Source organism: Hyla sarda, chromosome 4 (assembly GCF_029499605.1).
Source record: "Hyla sarda isolate aHylSar1 chromosome 4, aHylSar1.hap1, whole genome shotgun sequence".
NCBI lineage: Eukaryota > Metazoa > Chordata > Amphibia > Anura > Hylidae > Hyla > Hyla sarda.
The window spans coordinates 393,735,192-393,760,176 of NC_079192.1; the positions used below are offsets into that span (position 1 = coordinate 393,735,192).

The window sequence follows — 24,985 nt, forward strand, 5'->3', positions numbered from 1 at the left end:
TATCACAGACACATCACAAGTTAGTTCACAGAGTTTTCACCGGACGTTACTACTGAATCGGTGGGCTGTAGACCTGCCCCGCCACATGTAGATCCATAGAGGAACATTACACGTTTCTCAGCCGCAGGAAGAAGCCAAACAGTCCTATAAACCAAGTGCTGAGATTCATAACCGCTCTGCCCTTCTATTGCTGGATGTGACATTTACACAGAAAAACACCTGGCACAAAAAGTGACCACAAAGATCAACACATACATAAATAGCACAAAAAAAAAAAAAAAAAAAAAGTTTAGTTTTCGCATGATAAAAGTTGAGACTGACACACATTTTGGTTTTCACACGGTTTGCAGCTTCAGTGGTGTAAAGGGCTTTATACATGGTATCCAAAAGGATAGGAAATAAGATGTATGATCGCAGGGGTCCCACCGCTGAGGACCCTCGCGATCTCGGTGCAGACCCCGGCATTCTGTGCTGGGCACTGCCTCAGAGATGGGGACGTGATGTCACAGCCACTCCCCCTCCATTCAAGTCTATGGGAGGGGGCGTGACTGCCATCACGCCCCCTCCCATAGACATGAATGGAGGGAGGCGTGACATCACTAGGGGGCGTGGCCGTGACGTCACATCCTCATCTTAGAGGCAGCACCCAGCCAGGGGCTGCACCGAGATTGCGGGGATCCCCAGCGGCGGGACCCCTGCAATCATACATCCTTTGGATAGGGGATAAGATGTATAAAGCCGAAATACCCCTTTAAAATCTTCTAGTCTAGATATTTCTATAGTATTCCAGAAAAGTACAAACTTTTGACAAATACATCAAGCTTATACAAAGACTCAATAGTTTCAAATTGGACCGTTTTCTCCAAAAAGTTAGGCTTCTGTGCCAAATCCTGACTGGTGACAATCCCCATTCTCGCCTAATCGGTACTTGGGGTTTATCAAAACTGTGGTGTTTTTCGTTTGAGGATTTACCACAGGTTCTCAATGGGAGTTTTCTGGCTGTGGATCCAAAAATTCCCCCGAAATGTTCACTGAGACACTTCGTTATCACGGCCACTCCCATAGACTTGCATTGAGGCGACGTGGCCATGTCGTCACCAGCAGGGCGTGGCCGTAACATCACGAGCTTCCGGCACTGTACCCGATGCTCTAAATGAATGCCGGGTGCCGCAGGGAGATTGTGGGAGTCCCCAGTGGCGGGACTCCCGCAATAAGACATTTTATCCCCTATCCTTTGGATAGGGGGTAAGAGGTCTAGGAGCGGAGTACCCCTTTAAGAGTTATTCCCGAATAAGAGTACCACCTTTAGGACTCGCAGCTATGTGGAGCATGAAGGTCCTCCAACCTGTCTGCTAGGGGTGGCCATCAGCTACTACATCCAGGCAAAGTATAAATGGAGAGGTGGTCATGGATGTGAGTAGTTATTCCTTACTCCTACAGAAGTGAATGGAGATAAGTGTCACATCTTCATACTCCACCCGGACGCAGAGGCCTTCTCACCAGACAGGTTAGGGTCCCTTGTTCTCTACTTACTGTAGGTGCAGCTTCTACCACCATCTCAGACAACAAGTCTGTAGTCCCTTTGAGGCTAGTTTTGTACATGGACAGCATAGGGCACTTTTCTGTAAGGGAGAAATTGAGGAATTTTCACAGTAGCTCCCATACAGGTCACCATAAAAGTAGATAGGTAACATTTTATTATTTGTACAGGAATTTTTATTTTCTAATTAGGTATCAAATTATATTGAACATAAGTTACATTTTTTGATTAAAAGTTTAAAGAAAAGCGTAAGAGATGTGTAACCGGAATCAACTAAAGTATGGTCTTTATGTAGATATACAATATACATACAAATTTAACCTATCAACAAATCATGTACCTTGTATCATTGGTTGAATATCTGAAACATACAGACAAGTAGCGAGCTTTATATTAAAAAAAAAAATTATAAAAAATAAAATATAATAAAGCCAAGGAGAAAGCCTTGCATTAAAATAAAAAATATAGCACAACTTTATTTTTAGAAAAGGCTTTTCAAAATACTAAAGACTGACATCGTCCCTTTATCCCCTCCCCCACCCCCGACTGAAGTTTTGGTTGACTTTTTACACTTCCGTTATACCATCTCTCTGTTGTTTCGGATGGCGCAGCAAAGTATCATGCTGAAGACCATTCCGAAAATCTGCAAAACAAAAAAATAGACAACAGGTTAATAGAAAAACATTTAGATGGCCTAACATTAGGGTAAGTCATCAATATGTGAATGGTGGGGTCTAACCCCCCGAGACTGCCAATTGATCAGTAATGGAGAGGACTATAGTGCCATGGCCCCAACATTGTTCATTCTTTAGCTGGCGATTGGTGGAGTGGGCTGTCACTCCCAAGACCAGTTAGTCTGGGAAGGTCAGGGGGCAGAGTTCTCCGAGGTAGGAAATGGGCCCTTATCTGTAGATGCTGGGGGATCCCAATGATCAGACCCCCTGCGATATCCTGTGGATAGGGGATAAGTTTTATTCACCTGATAACATATGTTGCTTCCCATAAAAACACCTTCCTCACTACATCGATACATAGCTTGTGCAATTTAACCCCTGCCCCACAGACTACTGTGTCTGTTCTTCTATTTATCTACACTCTGATATTTGTATGGTCTGTGTGATCTGCTCTCCCTGAAGACTTGGGTGCTTTCTTTTCTCTCTATACTATGACAAGCTATGTACAGTACAGCCTCCTCCAAACTGCTTGTATGTTTAAAAGTGGACCCTGCCCCTAGACATCTTATCCCCCATCCAAAGGATAGGGGATAAGATGTCTGATCGAAGGGTCCTGCCGCTGGGGACCCCCGCGGTCTCGGCTGCGGCACCCCAGACATCTGGTGCACAGAGCGAAGATGCTCTGTGCCAGATGACTGGCGATGCGGGGCGGAGGCTCGTGACATCACGGTCACGCCCCCTAAATGCAAGGCTATGGGAGGGGCGCGGCTGTGATGTCACGAGCCTCCTGCGCTGTACCCAACGCTCTAAACTAATGACAGGTGCAGTAGGGAGATCGCAGGGGTCCCCAGCGACAGAACTCCTGCGATCAGACATCGTATCCCCTTTGGATAGGGCATAAGATGTCTGGGGGCAGAGTACCCCTTTAAAGGCAATCTGTCCTCACTTTCATAATGCCTGAACTACAAGTGATCCAGGTGGTCCCCAGTGGCTTCTTCTCGACCCACTTTATTGATAGATTTCTCCTTCTATCCAAACTGGTGGAGACCCATCAATCCAGTGGTGCAGAAAGAAGGGACCACTCTAATGACCAGTAGCTTAGGCAGCATAGATGTAATGACTGGTTTACTTTAACACTATGGGCCTCATTTACTAAGAGTGGAGTGTAGTTTTCTTTGCGGGTTTTTGTTTCTGACAGGTATTTTTCCATGGTATTTACTATTGTTTCTTGTATTTGGCAATTTTCCCCACGTTTTGCTCTTTTGGCACCTGCTCTGAGCTGTTGGGTTTTCCAGAGCTCATATCCAACACATTTTATGTGAACACATTAGTAAACATGTTAGGTTTCTTTTTTGGAGACGCTCCTTTTTTCATGGCCACACCCCTTCGTAAAATGGAAAGTTAGTAGGGTGATTTGGATTTTTTTTGTCAAATATTCTGGCGCATGACATGAGACACAAAGAACCCTACAAAATCTACATGAAAAAGCCTTAGTAAATAAGGCCCTATATGTGTACAAAGTATTTTTTTTACACTCATTTTGAACTTGTCCATTTTTACAGACAAAAGGAATCAAACTTCCCCCAAAAAATTTCTGCAGGGCATTGGAACGTTTTTGAGACTTTTTCTGAAATGCTACAATGTAATTTACAAACTAGCATTTTTTGAGACGTAAATGGATCAAAGGAGTCACTTACACTTCATTGTTACGTTGTTAAGTGTTAAAATGACGTGAGGTGAATTTATTTCAGATCAATTCAAATGGTAAAAAAAAAAAAACCTCGGCCATTTGTTGGAGATTTTACATCTAAAAAAAACCCCTGCGAGACGGGAACCCGGTGCTCAGTGAGTAGCGTGTGCTGCAGCCGGCACGCCTTTCATTCATTACTATAGGAGCACCGAAAAGACCAGAGTACAGCTCTCGGGAATCATTGGTGCTCCTATAGGAATGAATGGAGCAAGTGCCATCTAACGGTAGATGACACACGCTGCTGACAGAGCGCCGGGGTCCTGTCCCGGTGATTGCGGAGAGCACTGGTGGTCGGACCCTCCACGACCGGCTACTTATACCCTATCTTGTGCATAGGGGATAATTTTTTTTTTTTTGCGGGAGTACTCCTTTAAGAAAGGGAGGGAGAGTGTGTGAACCAGCCAGGAGAAGTGTGCTGACTGATCTGTATCAGAAGAAGCAGCATTACCAGCTATGTACAGGAGATGCACAGAGTCTACAACAACAAGCTAGTAGGAAAACTGTATTTAGATAGTTGCTGTGTTTTTCATTTAGAAAGCAAATAAAAATAAAAAAAATCAGTGCAAAGAGGATTTCTAGCAATATACAGTCATTCTATATACATACCATGATCACAGCAATTCCAATCCCAACTGCTCCAATGATGTGAAACTTCTTATTGAAAATTTCTGCAATTTGAGATGGACAACCCTGAAAATAAGGAAACATTATTATAACCAAGGTCCGGTCACAATGTCCATTTCACTTAAAGGGGTATTCCAGGCCAAAACTTATTTTTATATATCAACTGGCTCCAGAAAGTTAAACAGATTTGTAAATTACTTTGATTAAAAAATCTTAATCCTTGCAATAGTTATTAGCTTCTGAAGTGGAGTTGTTTTTTTTATGTCTAACTGCTTTCTGATGACTCACGTCCCGGGAGCTGTGCAGTTCATATGGGGATATTCTCCCAGCATGCACAGCTCCCGGGACGTGACATCATCATTGAGCAGTTAGACAGAAAACTTCAGAAGCTAATAACTATTGAAAGGATTAAGATTTTTTAATAGAAGTAATTTACAAATCTGTTTAACTTTCCGGAGTCAGCTGATATATAAAAAAAAGTTTTTGCCTGGAATACCCCTTTAACTTTTTTCAGCCATGAATTCAACAGGGATTGTCAGCATTTGGCAACTTTTTATCATATGTAATGACACCATTGTCTGCTTTATGGCCACTGCAATGAATTCATCAAAACTTGTGTTGAGGAAAAGTCAACCAGTTGCCCATAGCAGCCAAAAAGATCACTTTTATTTTTTAAAAGGCTTCAGACATCTGATTGGTTGCTATGAGCAACTGGTGAACTTTTCCGAAGCACAGGTCTTGATGAATCTCCCCCATTGTTCCTATCATGTTATTAAAACACCGGGCTCTGCTGACCCTGTTCCAGTCTACATAGCAAAGCTGACAAGTACGCTGCAGAAAACAGGAAGTTTTTGCTTATTGTGTCCTCTTTATGGACTTGTTTAAGTTTTTTTTTTTTCATATACGAATAGTTAAATTAACCCCTAGAGGAGACCGGTCATACCTGTAAGCTCTGGCTGCCTGGTATTTGGCGCAACACTTGGCGTCCTATCCGAAATATGAACAGAGTGCAGGAGCTACACTTACTTGATAGACCGCTGCTAATAGCAGACCTCAGCGATCACTCTGATGGCAGTGATTAACCCTTCAAAATGCCACAATCAATACATGAAGTACATGAAGTATTTGGGGGCACAATTGCTAGGGTCTGATGAGTCAAGAAAGTGGCCAGAGCGCCACTCTGCTCTAGCGATGATCTTCTGATCCTTCTTACAGACCATAGATCGCCAATATCACTGATCAGTACAATGCCTATGCAAAGCACTGAAAGTAATAGCAATCAATACATTGCAATAAGTGGTACCCTATGGGGACTAACAACTTTAAAGCGAATAAGCTCCGCCTCCCTAAAAATGAAACAACTCGCTTTTTCCATTTTACAAATAAAACATTTTAAAAAAACACATTTGGACCTTAAGGACTCAGACAATTTTATTTTTACGCTTTCGTTTTTTCCTCCTCCCCTTTAAAAAATCATAACTCTTATATTTTCATCCACAGACTAGTATGAGGGCTTGTTTTTTGCGTGACCAGTTGTCCGTTGTAATGCCACCACTCGCTTTACCATAAAATGTATGGCGCAACCAAAAAAATACTATTTGTGTGGGGAAATTAAAAAGAAAACTGCAATTTTGCAAATTTTGGAAGGTTTTGTTTTCACGCCGTACAATTTACGGTAAAAATGACGTGTTTTTTATTCTCTGGGTCAATACGATTAAAAGGATACCCATGATTATACACTTTTCTATTATTGTTGCGCTTAAAAAAAAAAATCGCAAACTTTTTAACCAAATTAGTACGTTTAAAATCCCCCTATTTTGAAGACCTATAACTTTTTCATTTTTCCGTATAAGCGGTGGTATGAGGGCTAATTTTTTGCGCCGTGATCTGTACTTTTTATTAATACCTTATTTGCTTCTACAAAACTTTTATTACATTTTTTATAAATTTTTTTGGGAATAAAATGTTATAAAAAAGCAGCTATTTTGGATATTTTTTTTTTTTTACGTTCACGCCGTTCACCGTACGGGATCATTTACATTTTATTTTAATAGTACGGATATTTACGCACCTGGCAATACAAAATATGTATATAAAATAAATTTTTTTTTTTACACTTTTTGGGAGTAAAATAGGGAAAATGGGACAATTTACGTTTTTATTGGGGTTTTTCACTTTTTTTTTACTTTATTTTTTTTACTTTTATTTTTACACTCTTATAGTCCCCACAGGGGACTATTTATAGCAACCATTCGATTGCTAATCCTGTTCAGTGCTATGTATAGGACATAGCACTGATCAGGGTTATCGGTCATCTTCTGCTCTGGTCTGCGGGAAGGCAGATCAGAGCAGAAGACTCCCGGAAGACAGCGGAGGCAGGTGAGGGGACCTCTGTCTGCCATGCAGGATGATCGGATGGCCACGGCAGCGCTGCGGGCGATCCGATCATCCTGTTAAGTGACCGCGATGCTGCAGATGCCGTGATCTGTAATGATCACGGCATCTGAGGGGTTAATGGCGGACATCCGCGGGATCGCGGGTGTCCGCCATTACCGGCGGGTCCCTGGCCGCGATCCACAGCTGGAACCTGCCGCGCATGATGCCGGCATCGCTCCGATGCCCGTGGTTATGCTCAAGATGTAAATGTACGTCCTGGTGCGTTAAGTACCACATCACCAGGACATACATTTACGTCCTGCGTCGTTAAGGGGTTAATGGTGTAAATGTAGAAAAAAAAAAGTGTAAAATTGGCGATTTTTGGTCACACCCTGCCCCTCCCCCCCAAAAAAAAATAAAAATAAAAATAGTGATCAAAAAGACACATACACAAGAGCGGTACCGATAAGAACTACAAAACACGGCGCAAAAAAATAAGCCTGTATACGTAAAAATAAGAAAGGGAGGTCAGAATAGAGCAATTTTAACCATACTTAGTTAAAATAAAGTTTAACTTTTATTAAAACAGTACAATATTAGATAAGCATTTAACTACAGGTAACCTTTAATTCGTAATGACCCACAACATGTCAGTTTTACCGTAAAGTGCACTGCGTAAAAATGCAATTTTTCAATTTTCTGCCACAAAAAATATTTTTTTTTGGTTGCGCCAAACATTTTATGGTAAAATGAAAAGGTGTTATTACAAAGTACAATTCATCATGCAAAAAACAAGCCCTCATATGGGTCTACGAATGGAAAGATAATTGAGTTATTATGGCTCTTAGAAGGAGAGGAGGGAAAAAATTAAAATTGTGTCCTCAAGGCCAAGATAAGTAACAGGGGTTAAAAAGAGTTTTAAAAAAAAAACACACCAAAAGAAATAATAATATTAATAACAATAATAAAGTGTGACAAAACCCTTTTTTTTATTATATACTGTCCCTTTAAGAAACAAAATAGGAAACTGAGCAGGAGGAAGGATCTGACTTTGACCTTTTGACTGAATTTTTTTTTTTTTTTTTATAACATTCTTTTGTACGTTGATGTTTTACCCATGCACAAGTAGATGGGCATTTTATCTGTGTATAAGGTGATGTGCCAACACAATAGTTGCTTGGTTGGAATTGTACTACCATTACTTACATTGACAGTAAATGTTTCCAACCCAGTCTTGGAGCAAGTATCAATCAGCACACTTTCCACAGAGCCCACTAAACCGCAACAGTCCAACTGCAAGACAAAACAACCAGAATTACACCAACAACAATGAAGGATTTAAAAAAAAGGAAATAGTTCATCTAAAAAATTTTAAGATGTGATGGAGATGAGCGAATAAAAAAAAAAAAAAAAAAAAAAAAAAAAAATTGATTCGACCCCAATAAAATTGTCGGCAAATTTTTATTAGCAATGTATTCTAATGATCTGTTTAATCGGAGTGTGTGTGTGTTTCACTTTTCTCTCTTTTTTATTTTTTTACATTTTTTAGGTAGTACTTCTACTCCCAGCATGGAACAGACAGTTCCATAATGGGAGTAGTAGTACCTGTGCTAATAGACAGATCGCTCGGGATGTCACTCCGGACACCCGATGCAATCGCCCTGTATAATGTATAGATTCGGGCGGCGTTCTCGCATCTAGATAGGACGATCGCATCGGGTGTCAGGAGTAACACCCGCTGTGATCTGTCCTCAACTGCAGGTACTACTGCTCCCAACATGGAGCACACCCTGCTGCATGCTGGGAGCTGTAGTACCTGCATTAATAGACAGATCGACCCGGGTGTAACTTCTGGCACCCGATGCGATCGTCCTGTATAATGTATAGATGTGGGCGGCCGGCCGCTCTTCTCTGGTCCCACTGTAGTATGAGTATATGCCGTATAGATACCTATTATTCATATTTCCCGCAGAGAGTTGTGAGTGGCTGGAACCATCTGGCCAATCACAGCTCTCTGCGGGCAATATGAATAAGTGATGTGAATTTTATTCATATCACTGGCCGACCGGAGTATAGTGCAGAGATGTGAGCGCTGGAGAAAGCCGCTCCATCTCTGCAATAGAAAGGACAATCGCATCAGGTGTAAGGAGTGACACTCGGGACGCTCTGGCTATTGGTACAGGGACTACAGCTCCCAGCATGGAACAGACTGTTCCATGCTGGGAGTAGAAGTACTACCTAAAAAAAAATTGAAAAAAAGTGAAACACACACACTTTATTAAATACATTACTAATAAAAAAAAAAATTAACATTTATTGTAAAAATATATTATTTTTACATTTAAATGGCCCATTTCTATATTTTTATTATTGTGGGCTACATTTTTAGGCCCCTGCCCACCCACCACATAAATTGATCCGTTTAAAAATTAACATTAACATTTTTTTTCTTTTGGTGGCTTTATAATTTTTTTATACACCCAAGAATGGAGTCTACATTTTAGGCTGCTTTCACACTATGAGTATTCATCCATTATTTAACATCCGTTTTCTGTATTGTATAATAAAAAAACGGATGTATAATAACGGATGAAATAACGGGTGCTAACGGCTGAATAAAGTCTGTCAAAATAACAGGCATATTCATCCTTTAAGACCTGTTACAACATCCGTCATGTACCGTTATTTTATGGCCATTTTAACACCTCTGCCTACAGGCTCCCGCATCTGGGACTACTACTACTCCCATCATGGAACAGACTGGTTTCCATTATGGGAGTAGTAGTTCCCCGGCTGCGGGAGTGTACATTAGTGTTTGTACTACTACCCCCCATCATGGAACAGACTGAACATGTTCCATGATGGGGGATGTAGTACATGGGCTTAAGGATTCTCAGTTCTGAGACCCAATGTGATCAGAAGTTATTAAACAGGGGAGCAGGCGGCATACTCTGCTCCCCTGCGATGTACGATGTATTTTTACTTTCACTTTTAAATTCCCCGCTGGGAGCCCTGAATGGCCGCCACCGAGGAGCCATTCAGGGCTCCCGTAGCGGTTTTTAAACTACTAATTTGACCCCCAAATGTATGCCCTCCATGCATATTTATAATAATCCACTGGCCCCCAGTGTGTTTATAAATAATCCACTGGCCCCCAGTGTGTTTATAATAATCCACTGGCCCCGTGTGCTTATCCTTATTCTCCCCCCCCGCCCCCCCCAGTTTCCTCATTTCCCCTCCCGCTGCCTGCTCCTCATCTTCTTGGAGCAGGGCAGCAGCGGGACATCATTCATGTGGGCTTCATTCATTCACCGCCGCCACCTGACATGTCCCCGCTGCTGCCCTGCTCCTAGCGCATCATCGCACTGCCGGGACATGTCTATTCTCTGCTGCTCATCTCTGTATGGTTCCCTACATGATGAGGACACTGGGGGGGGGGGGGGTTGGTATTAAGGTTAAGTACACCAGGGCCAATGAATTATTATAAACCCACTGGGGCCAAATAATTATTATAAACCCACTGGGGCCAATTGATTTTTATAAACACACAGGGACCAATGAATTATTATAAATATGCATATTGGGGGGGGGGGGGGGAATACATTTGGCAACAGAGGACAAAATAAGAAGAATAGGTAAGAGGGCAGGAAAACGGGTGAGAAAGGGTAAGGGCAAGTAAACGGGCAAGAGAAGGGAAAGGTGTCGAAAAGCGTAAGGGAAAGAAAGGGATGGTCAAAAAACAAGGGGCAAGACAAGGGGAGAGAGAAAGAAAAGGGGCAAGAGAGAAGGGCATTAGAGGGAGCAAAAGAAAAAAAGATTGTGCAGTTTCAACTGCGACACGAACGTACAGCGTAATGAATTGACTTCAGGGTCTCTTTCAGGGCAGCTTCATTGGTGTTCAAGTATTTAGAATAGGTTTCTGTATAAAATTGTTGTAGTTCCTCAACCACCTAGAAAGAAGGAGAAGAAACAATGGATGATTATAGAAGCGTCTTTTTTACTTCACCCTCTTTCTCCACCCTCACATTCTGCCATCACATTGCTTCCTTGCTTCTCATTTCACCCTCACATTGCTTCCCTGCTTCCCATTCCACCCTCATATTGTTTCCTTGCTTAACATTTCACCCTCACGTTGCTTCCCTGCTTCCCATTCCACCCTCACATTGCTTCCTTGCTTCTCATTTCACCCTCACATTGCTTCCCTGCTTCCCATTCCACCCTCATATTGTTTCCTTGCTTAACATTTCACCCTCACGTTGCTTCCCTGCTTCCCATTTCACCCTCACGTTGCTTCCTTGATTCTCATTCCACCCTCACATTGCTTCCTTGCTTCTCATTCCACCCTCACATTGCTTCCTTGCTTCCCATTTCAACCTCACATTGCTTCCTTGCTTCCCATTCTACCCTCACATTGCTTCCTTGCTTCCATTCTACCCTCACATTGCTTCCTTGCTTCCCATTCCAACCTCACATTGCTTCCCATTCCACCCTCACACTGCTTCCCATTCTACCCTTACATTGCTTCCTTGCTTCCCATTTCAACCTCCCATTGCTTCATTGCTTCCCATTTCAACCTCACATTGCTTCCTTGCTTCCCATTCCACCCTCACATTGCTTTCTTGCTTCCCATTCCACCCTCACATTGCTTCCCATTCCACCCTCCCATTGCTTCCCATTCTACCCTTACATTGCTTCCTTGCTTCCCATTTCAACCTCACATTGCTTCCTTTCTTCCCATTCTACCCTCACATTGCTTCCTTGCTTACCATTCCACCCTCGCATTGCTTCCTTGCTTACCATTCCACCCTCACATTGCTTCTTTGCTTCCCATTCCACCCTCACATTGCTTCCTTGCTTCCCATTCCACCCTCACATTGCTTCCTTGCTTACCATTCCACCCTCACATTGCTTCCTTGCTTCCCATTCCACCCTCACATTGCTTCCTTGCTTCCCATTCCACCCTCACATTGCTTCCTTGCTTACCATTCTACCCTCACATTGCTTCCTTGCTTCCCATTCTACCCTCACATTGCTTCCTTGCTTAACATTCCAATCTCACATTGCTTCCCATTCCACCCTCACACTGTTTCCCATTCTACCCTTACATTGCTTCCTTGCTTCCCATTTCAACCTCACATTGCTTCATTGCTTCCCATTTCAACCTCACATTGCTTCCCATTCCCATTTCAACCTCAGATTGCTTCCTTGCTTCCCATTCTACCCTCACATTACTTCCTTGCTTCCCATTCCACCCTCACATTGCTTTCCATTCTACCCTCACATTGCTTCCTTGCTTCCCATTTCAACCTCACATTGCTTCCTTGCTTCCTATTCTTTCACATTGCTTCCTTGCTTCATATTCTACTCTCACATTGCTTCCTTGCTTCCTATTCTTCTCTCACATTGCTTCCCATTCCAACCTCACATTGCTTCCCTCTAGGACAAGGTGGCCCTGTACAACTGCCTAGTTTTCCTAGATCCTATAACCAGCCATGTCTTCATATCTCGCTACATAATCCCATTCCTTCCAGGTCCGTCAGAACAGAAAGGAAGACCCCTTATATATTCATGTTTATATATATATTTTTTTTTTTACCTTATCCTTATTGGCGAAACCCCAGATTCCTGCAGCAATTTCAATGGCAAAAATGACCAGAAGGAAAGCAAAGAACTGTAGGGCGGGAAAAAAAAGCATTAGCATTAACCCCAAGGATATTTAAAGAGATTGTTCAGTATTAGAAAAACATGGCTTATGACTTCAGAAACAGCGCCACACCTGTCCACAGGTTGTATTTGGTAGTGCAATCCAGCTCCATTCATTTACATTGCAATGCATTATATGAACTATTGGCAGGCATGGTGCCGTTTGTATATTCTAGTAGAGCACTGGTCTTCAAACTGTGTTGCAAGACTACGACTCCCAGCATGCCTGAAAAGCCAACGGCTGTCCGGGCATGCTGGGAGTAGTAGTTTTACAATAGCTGGAGGTCCAAAATTTGGAGACTACTGCAATAGAGCCACCTTAAGGGGATAGGAGTTTGTAGGAGATGCCAAAATTTTAAAGGGAAACAGCGCCACTCTCCTTCACAGGCTGTACTTGGTATTACAGCTCAGTTCCATTCAAGTGTATAGAACTCAACTCCAGTACCACATCCAACCAATGTACATGGGTAAATCTGATTCTCCTCTGCCCCAAAAAAGACTCTCATAAGATACCCAACTACATAAAATAGTAATTCCCGGACATCTGATGGCCGCATGTCCAGGAACTGTGTATTTATGCAATTCTCTTATACCACAAGACTGTGGACCAATTTGAACACATAATGGGTGCAAAGGTCCCAGTCACTTTTTGGTAAAGAAGTACATAATAAGACTTTAAAGAAGTACTCCAGGAAAGTTTTTTTTTCTTAAATAGTGCAGCATAGGCTTTTATAAGCGAATAGTGCTTACCTGTTTTGGCTGACGTGGCAGGTATGCGTTCCAAGACAACCATATTGGATGCAAATCCATCACTGAAATGATTACCTAATGCTGCCTACATTTCCAGAGGGTGCAGAGTCTTATCACTGCACCTGATCATCCTATTAGGCTGCTGGTGTTCAGCCAGGTCAACTGATTAGACTCAGATGGGTTGAGGTCAGTTCACATTACGTGCAGTTTTGATGCGTTCTCATTCAAACGGTAGTGATTTGACCTCAAGTCACAGTTGTGGTGCTTTATGAAGATTTTAAATCTTTATACAGTGTTCACATGGTGAATCCCTACTGCATTTATTACAAAAAAAAAAAACAGTCAAAATTACACATTCTTACAAATCGCACCATTTTTGCAGCAATTCTGGCAAAATCACAGCAAAAGTAGAAAAAGGACAGCAAGAACTGCAATGTGTTAACACAGCCTCAGGAGAGGTGTATAACTACAGCAGCAGTATACAGATAGAGCCGAGCACCAACCTTGCTGTCTTGAATGTAGGAAAACTTTTATTCCAAACAAAAGGTACATAGTGTAACAGTTTGTAAGGTTGAAAAAAAGACTAGAGTCCATCTAGTTCAACCTATATCCCTAATGAATCCCTACTGAGTTGATCCAGGGGAAGGCAAAAAACCCTCATACTAGAGGTAAAAATTCCTTCCCGACTCCAAATATGGCCTCAGAATAAATCCCTGGATGAACGTTCTGTCCCTATAAATCTAGAACCCATAACCAGTGATGTTATTATTCTCCAAAAATGCATCCTGACCCCTTTTGAACTCTTTTACAGAGTTCACCATGACCACCTCCTCCGGGAGAGAGTTACACAGTCTCACTGCTCTTACAGTAAAGAACCCCTGTCTGTGCTGGTGTAGAAACCTTCTTTCCTCTAGACGTAGAGGATGCCCCCTTGTTATAGATACAGTCCTGGGTATAAATAGATCATGGGAAAGATCTCTGTACGGTCCCCTGATATATTTTTCCATAGTTATTAGGTCTCCCCTAAGCCTTCTTTTTTCTAAACTAAATAACCCTAATTCTGATAATCTTTCTGGGTACTGTAGTCCTCCCATTCCCTGTATTACTCTGGTTGCCCGTCTTTGAACCCTCTCCAGCTCCACTATATCTTTCTTGTATATTGGTGCCCAGTACTGTACACAGTATTCTATGTGTGGTCTGACTAGTGATTTGTACAGCGGTAGAATTATTTCCTTGTCGTGGGCATCTAAGCCCCTATTGATGCACTCCATGATTTTATTTGACTTGGCAGCAGCTGCCTGACACTGGTCACTACAGCTAAATTTACTGTTAACTAAGACTCCTAAGTCCTTTTCCACGTCAGTCGTCCCAAGTGTTCTCCAATTTAATATATAACCCCATCCCAGATTTTCCTCCCCATGTGCATTACCTTACATGTATTGTGCAGACGCACTTCTTCAGGCCATGGCCTGCACGATACGGACCGTTGCCTGAAGTCCTCCCTGTGAGTCCACTCCCCCCGCACTATGTACCTTCCCTTAGTTTGGAATAAAAGTTTTCCTGCATTGAAGACAGTATATTTGGTGCTTCGCTTTCCCTCTCTTTGAAGTGGTGTACTACTATATATCCTCATTCCTTAGAGAGAGAGCAGCAGCAGTATACAGGTAGAGCTGGATGGGAGGTGTATAACTATACATCCTGATTCCATAAAGATAGCAGCAGCAGTAAACAAACTGAGCAGGAAGGGGAGGTGTATAACCACAATATATCCTGATTCCATTGAGACAGCAGTAGTAGTATACAGATAGAGCTGGGAGGGGAGGTGTATAACTACTATATATATCCTGATCCCATAGAGATAGAAGCAGCAGTATACAGATAGAGCTGGGAAGGAGGTGTATAACTACTACATATCCTGATCCCATATAGATAGCAGCAGCAGTATACAGAATTAATCACATTTTTTTCTTACCAGTCCCAGCATGCACTCTGACTCCTGAATTGCACCACAGCATCCGAGAAAACCAACCAACATCATAAGGGCTCCGGCGCCGATCAAGATGTAGACTCCTAGAAGAAAAAACACAGGAGATGCAACGTCTATCTGAAGAGCAAGGGAACAGCCTCTTACTGTAACCACCATGAACTAATTAAATGGGCGACTTACCGGTATAAAAGGAACTGGCGTTGGAATCTGCCTCAAACATGGTCTTCGTCTGGCTATCGAACCGCAGCCATAGTCCTATTGCCAGCACGGCTGTTCCTGCCAGCTGTGGGGGGAACAGAATGTATAACTATTAGGATATGACTAACCACTGTAACGTTATAACAAGATAATGATCAGACAAACATGTATATCTCGCTCAAGTCTTGCAGGAACGCATGGGAACGGAGTTCCTGCACTTTTCCCACTGCAGGAACACTGTTCTCATTAGCAGGAGTCCTGCAGAACCAGCCCTTGAGTGGAAATCTTGGGTAAGTTCCTACACTTTCTTTCCCCCAGGACTTGACCCCTGTCCTTAGGTTGCCTTGGAAAGTAACCATAACACTCCCGCAGGGGTGGTCACCCAACTTTTCCACATTCCTACAAATATTCCCATATTCTATAGGACTGTGAGCAAGCTGAATAAAACCATAAAGGAAAAAGTGTTTCCAAACAGTGTGTCTCCAGCTGTTGCAAAACTACAAATCCCAACATACCTGGACAGCTGGAGGCACACGGTTTGGAAAATATGCTATAGGAAAAACAACAGAATCCTTTTTGGTAGTTCTACATCTATTCCCAGGATTAAATTATAACTAAATAACAGATAATGTAAATATTTAATGATCAAATCAAATTTCCTGGGCTAAAAAAAAGGCTAACATAGCAAAGTAAAAAAAAAAAAAAAATTATATATATAATATATATATATATATATATATATATATATATATATATATATATATATATATATATATATATCTCAACGTGTGTATGTATGTTCCAGCATCACGTCCAAACGGCTAAAGATATGAAACTTGGCCACATGTTACTTATATGTCAACAACAAATATAGGATAGGTGATTTAACCCTTACTCACCCCCATTTGCCAGGGGCGGGGTTTATATTTAAAGTCCTATACAAGTCAATGGGAAATATATGTTACTGCATAACTTCCAAACGGCTGGAGATATTTCGAAAATACTTGGTCACATGTTACTTATATGTCCACTTAAAATATAGGATAGTTAATTTAACCCTTAACTACCCCCATTTGTGAGGGTTGGGGGTTTTGTTTAAAGTCCCATGCAAATCAATGGGAAATGTATGTTCCCACATAACTTCCATACGGCTGGAGATATTTCAATACCTGGTACACATATTACGGGACGGGATAGGAGGACGGGATAGTCGCGATAGGAGGTCGCGGAAGGGAGGTCGGGGAAAGGTGGTCGGGATATGAAGTCAAAAGCTTCCTCCTTTGTTTATTTTCCTCCCCAACAAGGATTAGGAAGGAAAAACCGGGCAACGCCGGGTACATACATATATATATATATATATATATATATATATATATACACACATATAGAGATAATATATATATATATATATATATATATATATAGATATAGATATAGATATAGATATAGATATAGATATAGATATAGAGAGAGAGAGAGAGATATACACATACATATATATATATATATATATATATATATATATATATATATATATAGAGAGAGAGAGAGAGAGAGAGATATATACATATATAGATATATATAGAGAGAGAGATTATATAAATCTCTATCTATATACACACACACACACACATTATACAGTATATATATATATATATTATATGTTTATTATGTATTATTTACTTATACTAATTCTGCTATTTTAGCTTCTATTAACCCAGGAAATGTAATGAGATCATAAATATGTACGTTAAATAAATAAAAAAGTGTGTGAACTTGTGGTTACAAAAAAAAAAAAAAAACTGTACATAATTTGTAAAATAAATAATTGTGGAATGGAAGTGACTATTACAAAAATAGCAATTTATAGTAAAGACACGCCCCCTCCAAAGCACAGAATGACAAACTAAGTGAGCAACAGATATGAGGTATTTGTGAGAGAACTATAGGCGCCAGACACACACACACACAAAAAAAAAAAAAAATGTACATGATCAGGATCAGGTACTGAGTAACATAACATTTTGAGTTTTTTTGTGGGATATGACAGATCATCTTTAAGATTATACATCACAGAAGCAATTCAGAAGAATTAAAAAAAGATTCTAAACCAGCAGTTAGGCTTTGTTCACATGCAAATGTCCGTACTGAAGATCTCTGTGCGGACATTGCCCTGATAGTGGTGCACCGGCAGAACATGCCGTCGCTAGGGCCACTTGGGAATGGAACGTCTCATAGACGGCAATGCATTTCCGTGTGGAGTCTGTATAAAGAATAGATATAACTATTCTTTCTGCAGACACTGGAATTAAAAGTTTTGCACTGTGAGCAGCGCAGCAGAATCAATGGGACTCTGCTGCAGTGAAATCTCCATGCAGAATTCCACATGGAAATTCTATCATGTGAACATAGCCTTAGAATTAACCGATTCTGGACAAAACAAATTAATAAAATAATAATTTTATTTAGCAGACATTTTATTGGATATACCTATGTGACTGACTGTAGCAGTGTCACTTTAAGAAGATGGTGGTTTTGGTGTTGTTGGCCCTTTAAGTAGAGGCGAAACAGTCAGGTGAAACCGCTGGGCTCTACCCAGATTTTCCACAAAGATGACTCATTGTTCTCTTGATGTAATGCACAACCAGTAAGAACGAGGCCGGGATCACTGCACAAACTGGTTTTCCTCACCTAGATTCCATTCTTGGAACCGAGAGAAATGGGTTTCCTTGTACACTGTAACGCAACAGTCACATGCAGCTAGAACATGATGTTATGGCTCGGTAGACAATGATACAAATCTCTTTTTCTTTGCCTCCTCTACCAGTTACACTGTGTGTATGAACCAGGAAGCTCGGGATGAACAGTTACTGAATGAGGGAAAAGGTGACTAATAAAGCTGCCCCCAAGTCTACGGGGACTTCCTATACAGTCACTGGAGAGCTGCGCGGCATTTATATACAGAGCCTAAGGGGACGTCATATACAACTATCAACAAGCGAGAGATAAAGGAAGCGTTTGACCTCGGCTGGAAACTGCGAGTGTTATGTCTCCTCAGCAACAAACTGATGACAACAAATGTCTGAGCCACCGCTGTATCCAGAGTAATATGGGGGATAGGAGAGGAGTCTATACATTGGGATAGGGTAGACTATTTACTAATGGCACAGAATGCAACCTTGCAGAAACAGTGCCAGCCACAAAGTGTCCCCAAATAACAGTGCCAGCTACCATAAACGTGTCATCCACAAAGTGTCTCTACCATTAAAGAGCTAGCCACAAAGTGTCGCTACCATAACCATGCCAGCCTCAAAAGTATCGCTACCATAACTGTGCCAGCCACAGTGTCCCCCAATAACAGCGCCAGCCACAACGTGTCCTCTCCATAACAGTGCCAGCCACAACTTGTCCTCTCCATAACAGTGCCAGCCACAGTGTCCCCCAATAACAGCGCCAGCAACAACGTGTCCTCTCCATAACAGTGCCAGCCACAACATGTCCTCTCCATAACAGTGCCAGCCACAACGTGTCCTCTCCATAACAGTGCCAGCCACAACGTGTCCTCTCCATAACAGTGCCAGCCACAACGTGTTCTTTCCATAACAGTGCCAGCCACAGTGTCCCCCAATAACGGCGCCAGCAACAACGTGTCCTCTCCATAACAGTGCCAGCCACAACGTGTCCTTTCCATAACAGTGCCAGCCCCAAAGTTCCTCCCATAACAGTGCCAGCCACAAAGTTCCTCCCATAACAGTGCCAGCAACAACGTGTCCTCTCCATAACAGTGCCAGCCACAACTTGTCCTCTCCATAACAGTTCCAGCCCCAAAGATCCTCCCATAACAGTGCCAGCCACAACTTGTCCTCTCCATAACAGTGCCAGCCACAACTTGTCCTCTCCATAACAGTGCCAGCCACAACGTGTCCTTTCCATAACAGTGCCAGCCCCAAAGATCCTCCCATAACAGTGCCAGCCACAACGTGTCCTCTCCATAACAGTGCCAGCCACAACGTGTCCTCTCCATAACAGTGCCAGCCACAACTTGTCCTCTCCATAACAGTGCCAGCCACAAAGTTCCTCCCATAACAGTGCCAGCCACAACGTGTCCTCTCCATAACAGTGCCAGCCACAAAGTTCCTCCCATAACAGCGCCAGCAACAACGTGTCCTTTCCATAACAGTGCCAGACCCAAAGTGCTCCCTAAAACATGGCCAGCAACAAAGTGCCCCAATAAAAAATGCCGCCACAAAGTTCCCCCATAACAGTGTCAGCTAAAGGACACCTTCCATGGTGTCAGATGCAGATTCCCCCCCCCCACCCCCAAACAGTGCCAGCTACAGTATTTTTCCATAACCGTGCCAGCTACAGATCAGAGTCGCCCAAATAATAGTGCCAGACAAAAAGTCTCCCTAATAACACCCTTTCTATAACATTGGACAGCAGCAGAGTCCCTGTACAGGATAACCCTTCTAGGATGGCAGTACCACAAGCGCTCAGTACAAGTAGAGCGTAGGCCTCACCAAGTACTATCAATAAGGAGTCCATAGAATAAAAGGATCGTTATACTGAGGAATTCCCTGGAGAAGGGTGTGTGCCGAATGTGGGGGAAGCTGCTGGGACAACACCCTATGCAGGATGATGATTATGATGCAGTCAGGAGAGGAGTGTGTTGGCCTTGTCAGTGGACGTGAGCTGTCCGAGGCTAGCGAGGACATGACGGTATGTGACAGCAGCATCATGAGGTGAGGAGAGGGTGGAAGTGTATGGGAGGTCAGATAAAGAAAAGTTCATCGGATGATGAAAGTGTCCCTTTTATTTAAAGGGGTACTCCGGTGAAAACCTTTTTTCTTTTAAATCAACTGGCGCCAGAAAGTTAAACAGATTTGTAAATTACTTCTATTAAAAAATCTTAATCCTTCCTGTACTTATTAGCTTCTGAAGACTACAGAGGAAATTATTTTCTTTTGGAATTCTCTCTGATGACATCACGAGCACAGTGATCTTAGCTGACGTCATTATAATAATAATAATAACTATTTATTGTTGTCTTTAGTGGGGTTTGAACCCAAGGCCCCAGCACTGCAAGGCAGTAGTGCTAACCACTGAGCCACCCTGCTGCCCTTAGCATACATCTGGACAGAGATGTCAGCAGAGAGCACTGTGCTCGTGATGTCATCAGTGTTCCAAAAAGAAAGGAATTTCCTCTGTAGCATTCAGCAGCTAATAAGTACTGGAAGGATTAAGATTTTTTAATAGAAGTAATTTACAAATATGTTTAACTTTCTGGCTCCAGTTGATTCAAAAGAAAAAAGGTTTTCACCGGAGTACCCCTTTAAAAAAAAAAATAAACTAAAAAAAACTGCAAGCTGGGGAGTAAAGTGCACTACTGCGCGCTTCTTTGCACCTATTCTTATGATCAGTGGGGTTCGCAGCAATGATACACCACCCAATCAAATTGGTTAACATGTCTGTGACATTTTTAAAAAGACAGGAACACTTCAATGGTCACACGTAGTGCGTCCGCAGTCTATTTTATGCTGCTGATGACAGTCAATAGAGCAAGCTCCCTGCTACAGCTGAGTAGCCCTGTGTGTCCGCTTAAAGGGGTACTCTGCCCCTAGACATCTCATCCCCTATCCAAAAGGATAGGGGATAAGATGTCTAAGAGCGGAGGTCCCACCGCTGGGGACCCCTGCGATCTCGGCTGCGGCACCCCATACATCCGGTGCAAAGAGCAAACTTTGCTCCGTGTCAAGATGACTGGCGAGGCGGGACCCCCGTGATCAGACATCTTATCCCCATCTTTTGGATAGGGGATAAGATGTCTAGGGGTGTGTGGTATTAAAACTTTAATTCCATTCACTTCAATGGAGCTAAGCTGTAATGCCACACACAAACTGAGGACAAGAGTGGCACTGTTTTGGGAAGAAAGCAGACATGTTTTTCATATTCTAGTATCTGTAAAATCGCACAATTCTCATAAACTAAACCTATACATATCTAAAATGTCTCAACCCCTTAAAAAAAAATAAATCCCCACCACAGCTCCCCCACATTAGGTGCAGTATAGTCCCCCCGCATTAGGTGCAGTATAGTCCCCCCGCATTAGGTGCAGTATAGTCCCCCCGCATTAGGTGCAGTATAGTCCCCCCGCATTAGGTGCAGTATAGTCCCCCCGCATTAGGTGCAGTATAGTCCCCCCGCATTAGGTGCAGTATAGTTCCCCCACATTAGGTGCAGTATAGTTCCCCCACATTAGGTGCAGTATAGTTCCCCCACATTAGGTGCAGTATAGTTCCCCCACATTAGGTGCAGTATAGTTCCCCCACATTAGGTGCAGTATAGTTCCCCCACATTAGGTGCAGTACAGTTCCCCCACATTAGGTGCAGTACAGTTCCCCCACATTAGGTGCAGTACAGTTCCCCCACATTAGGTGCAGTACAGTTCCCCCACAGACATACAGCCTTCAGCCATACACAGTGTGGCTGTTTGCCTGTTTACTGCCCCACTTCAGTGTTCCGACCACCGCTCCACCGGTCCGGGGACCGGTGTCACGATCTACTGCTATGGCCTATGGGCCATAGCAGTAGGTCCCGGGAGCGGAGGTCGGAACACTGAAGATGACGTGCCGCTGGTAACTTACCATGCGCGTGCACCCATCTCCTCGCTTCTCCGCTCCGCATTTCTTCTATGGGCGCAAAAACGGGACGTCAGTGACGTCCCTGCGTACGCAAATTCCCGGCGGCCCCTGCGTTTTTAAAGTTAACGCGGGGGCCACCGCAGAGAGGTAACCGCCGGGACATCCTTGTGTCCTGAAAAGATTTTTCGGGACACAGGGATGTCCCGAGTGTGACCGGGGCCCTGAGCAGGCGCTCCATGAGCGCCAATGATGATCCGGCCCTGGATGCAACGCTAATGACATTTAGTAAAAGCTCCGACGTAACACAAAAAGTCCTATAAACATCCTCGAGAAGCATCGCTAGGCGCTCAACAGTGTTTACACCAAGCGGCCACAGTTTATGTGAGACCCATTAGTAGTTTACAAGGCAGCTGTATTATACACAAAACAGTCTCATATGACCAAGCTCGTAAAGCAGATTTATTTATGGGGAGAAGTTCTGTGTAACCCAGGGGAAATGCTGTGTCCAAACAAATGGGTATGAATACTTTTGCTACTAATTTAAATAGACACTGTCAGAATCAAAAGCTTTTTATATGTTGTACATCTTGGCAAAACATTAACTTTTCTAATATACTTCATAAAAAATATGATTTTTATAGAAATCATGGCTTATAAAAAAAAAAAAAAAAAAAGGCCACTAGGGGTCCCCATACCATACAGAAGACAATCCTGTCCAGCTTCAGCATCATCTTTGTCCCAGCTAAAGCACAGGCAGGGACAAAGTCGAGGCAGTGAGGACGGGACTAGCATTCCTCTGTGCTCACTCCTGTCCTATCAGACTGCAGCATGAGGACAGAGGGGGGTTACAGAGCAGCCTGCAGTGATTGGATGAGTAGCCCCAGCACAGCAGACTCAGGGAGGAAGTGAATACATGGTAAATGATGGCGGGCTCAGTGCTTGCCCCAGACAAGCCCCTTTTTGAGCAGTGGATTTCAGAATAAACAAGCAGCAAAATGTAGGTATTTGTGAGCCAAATACGAAAAGGTAGACACACAAAAATAAATGTAAAAATCTGCATGATCTTGTGAGTAACACATATTATTTTCTGTAATACGACAGGTTCACTTTAATCTAAATTGTTCCAGGTGTATGGTGGTCTCTCGAATGCCCCCCCCCCCCCCCCCCCATTGCCAGATCTCAGGGTGGGGGTAGTTTTAGGGAAAGGGTCAGGCATGCTGGATTTCAACATACCTCATCCTTTAGTTCTCGGGGGAGATAAGGTGCCGCCAGAGGTATCTAACAGCGGCAGAGCAGATGGAAGAGAGTGACAATTATGCAATATCTGACTACATTAACATTCATTTGCAGTCTGTTACCATGGAGACACATAGGTCTGCATAGAAGCTATTGTAACCTGGACAGCCAGGATTCTGCATGTTCTGGCAATTCAGAATCTAAACATGGTAATCAGGGGGTGGCTTTACTTCAGGAAAACATAGCTTTGTTCTAGAAACGGCGCCACTCCCCGTCTAATGGCGGCATCTGGTATTACAGCATTGTTTCATTCACAACATAAAAGCTGGCTTTAGTGTTTTTTTTCCAATCAGTGGCTCTCAGGCTGTTGCAAAACTACAACTCCCATCATGCCCGGACAGCCTTCGGCTGTCCGGGCATGATGGGAATTGTAGTTTTGTAACAGCTGGAGAATACGGCTATCTATGATGAAGATGATCAGACGCCTTCATCCGTGTCCTTTGTGACTCGGGACTCACTTTCCCTTTTGTCGGCAAAAAAATAAAGCTCATAAAATAACTAGAGTGTGAATAATCCGGGGTGTGTACGGCGGGCGGCAGACACGCCTGTTGACTTGATAAATCATTCGGACAGTTTCTAACAGCAACACATCAAACACAAGCTACAAAAACCGATACAAGCCATGCTTATAATAAAAAACAATACACGGCTCAGTGGTTAGCACTGTGGCCCAGCAGCACTGGACTCTGGGGTGCAAGTCCCGCTAAGGACAACATCTGCAAAGAGTTTGTATGTTCTCCCCATGTTTGCATGCTTCCTCGCACACTTTATATAAAAAAAAAAAAAAATAATAATAATAATAAAAAAAAAAAAAAAAGCATACTGATAAAAGAATTTACATTGTGAGCTCCAATGGGGACAGGGACCGATTTATGTATTACAGAGCTGCGGAATCTGCCGGCACTATATAAAAAAAATGATATAATAATTAATTATTCTAAATGATAAATATATTATTGATGCATACATTTAAGAGAGAAGTTTTCCCAGGAGACAGTGATCACTATCCTGGAGGACCCCTATGGAGATAGGGGGTTGAATATTTTAAAGTGAAAATGTATGCATACATTACCTATCCTGTACTATACAACAGAGCTGTACTCACTATTCTGCTGCTGGGGTCACTGTATACATACATTACATTACTGATCCTGTACTGATCCTGAGTTATATCCTGTATTATACTCCAGAGCTGTACTCACTATTCTGCTGGTGAGGTCACTGTGTACATACATTACATTACTTATCCTGTACTGATCCTGAGCTATATCCTGTATTATACTCCAGAGCTGTACTCACTATTCTGCTGGTGGGGTCACTGTGTACATACATTACATTACTTATCCTGTACTGATCCTGATTTATATCCTGTATTATACTCCAGAGCTGTACTCACTATTCTGCTGGTGAGGTCACTGTGTACATACATTACATTACTTATCCTGT

At 42.6% G+C, this 24,985-nt stretch overlaps 1 protein-coding gene across 1 annotated transcript in view; it reads right to left on the bottom strand.

The window, feature by feature from the left end:
- Window positions 1-1,809: 1,809 nt before the first annotated feature.
- Window positions 1,810-24,985, bottom strand: part of CD9 (CD9 molecule) — a 39,044-nt gene continuing 15,868 nt past the window's right edge. The window contains exons 2-8 of the mRNA XM_056517207.1: window positions 15,585-15,687; window positions 15,390-15,487; window positions 12,561-12,635; window positions 10,813-10,914; window positions 8,171-8,257; window positions 4,571-4,654; window positions 1,810-2,183 (exon numbers count right to left, since the gene is read on the bottom strand). Of these exons, the coding sequence (XP_056373182.1) occupies window positions 2,118-2,183; window positions 4,571-4,654; window positions 8,171-8,257; window positions 10,813-10,914; window positions 12,561-12,635; window positions 15,390-15,487; window positions 15,585-15,687 (615 nt within the window). The 3' untranslated portion in view covers window positions 1,810-2,117. The remainder of the gene's footprint in view (window positions 2,184-4,570; window positions 4,655-8,170; window positions 8,258-10,812; window positions 10,915-12,560; window positions 12,636-15,389; window positions 15,488-15,584; window positions 15,688-24,985) is intronic.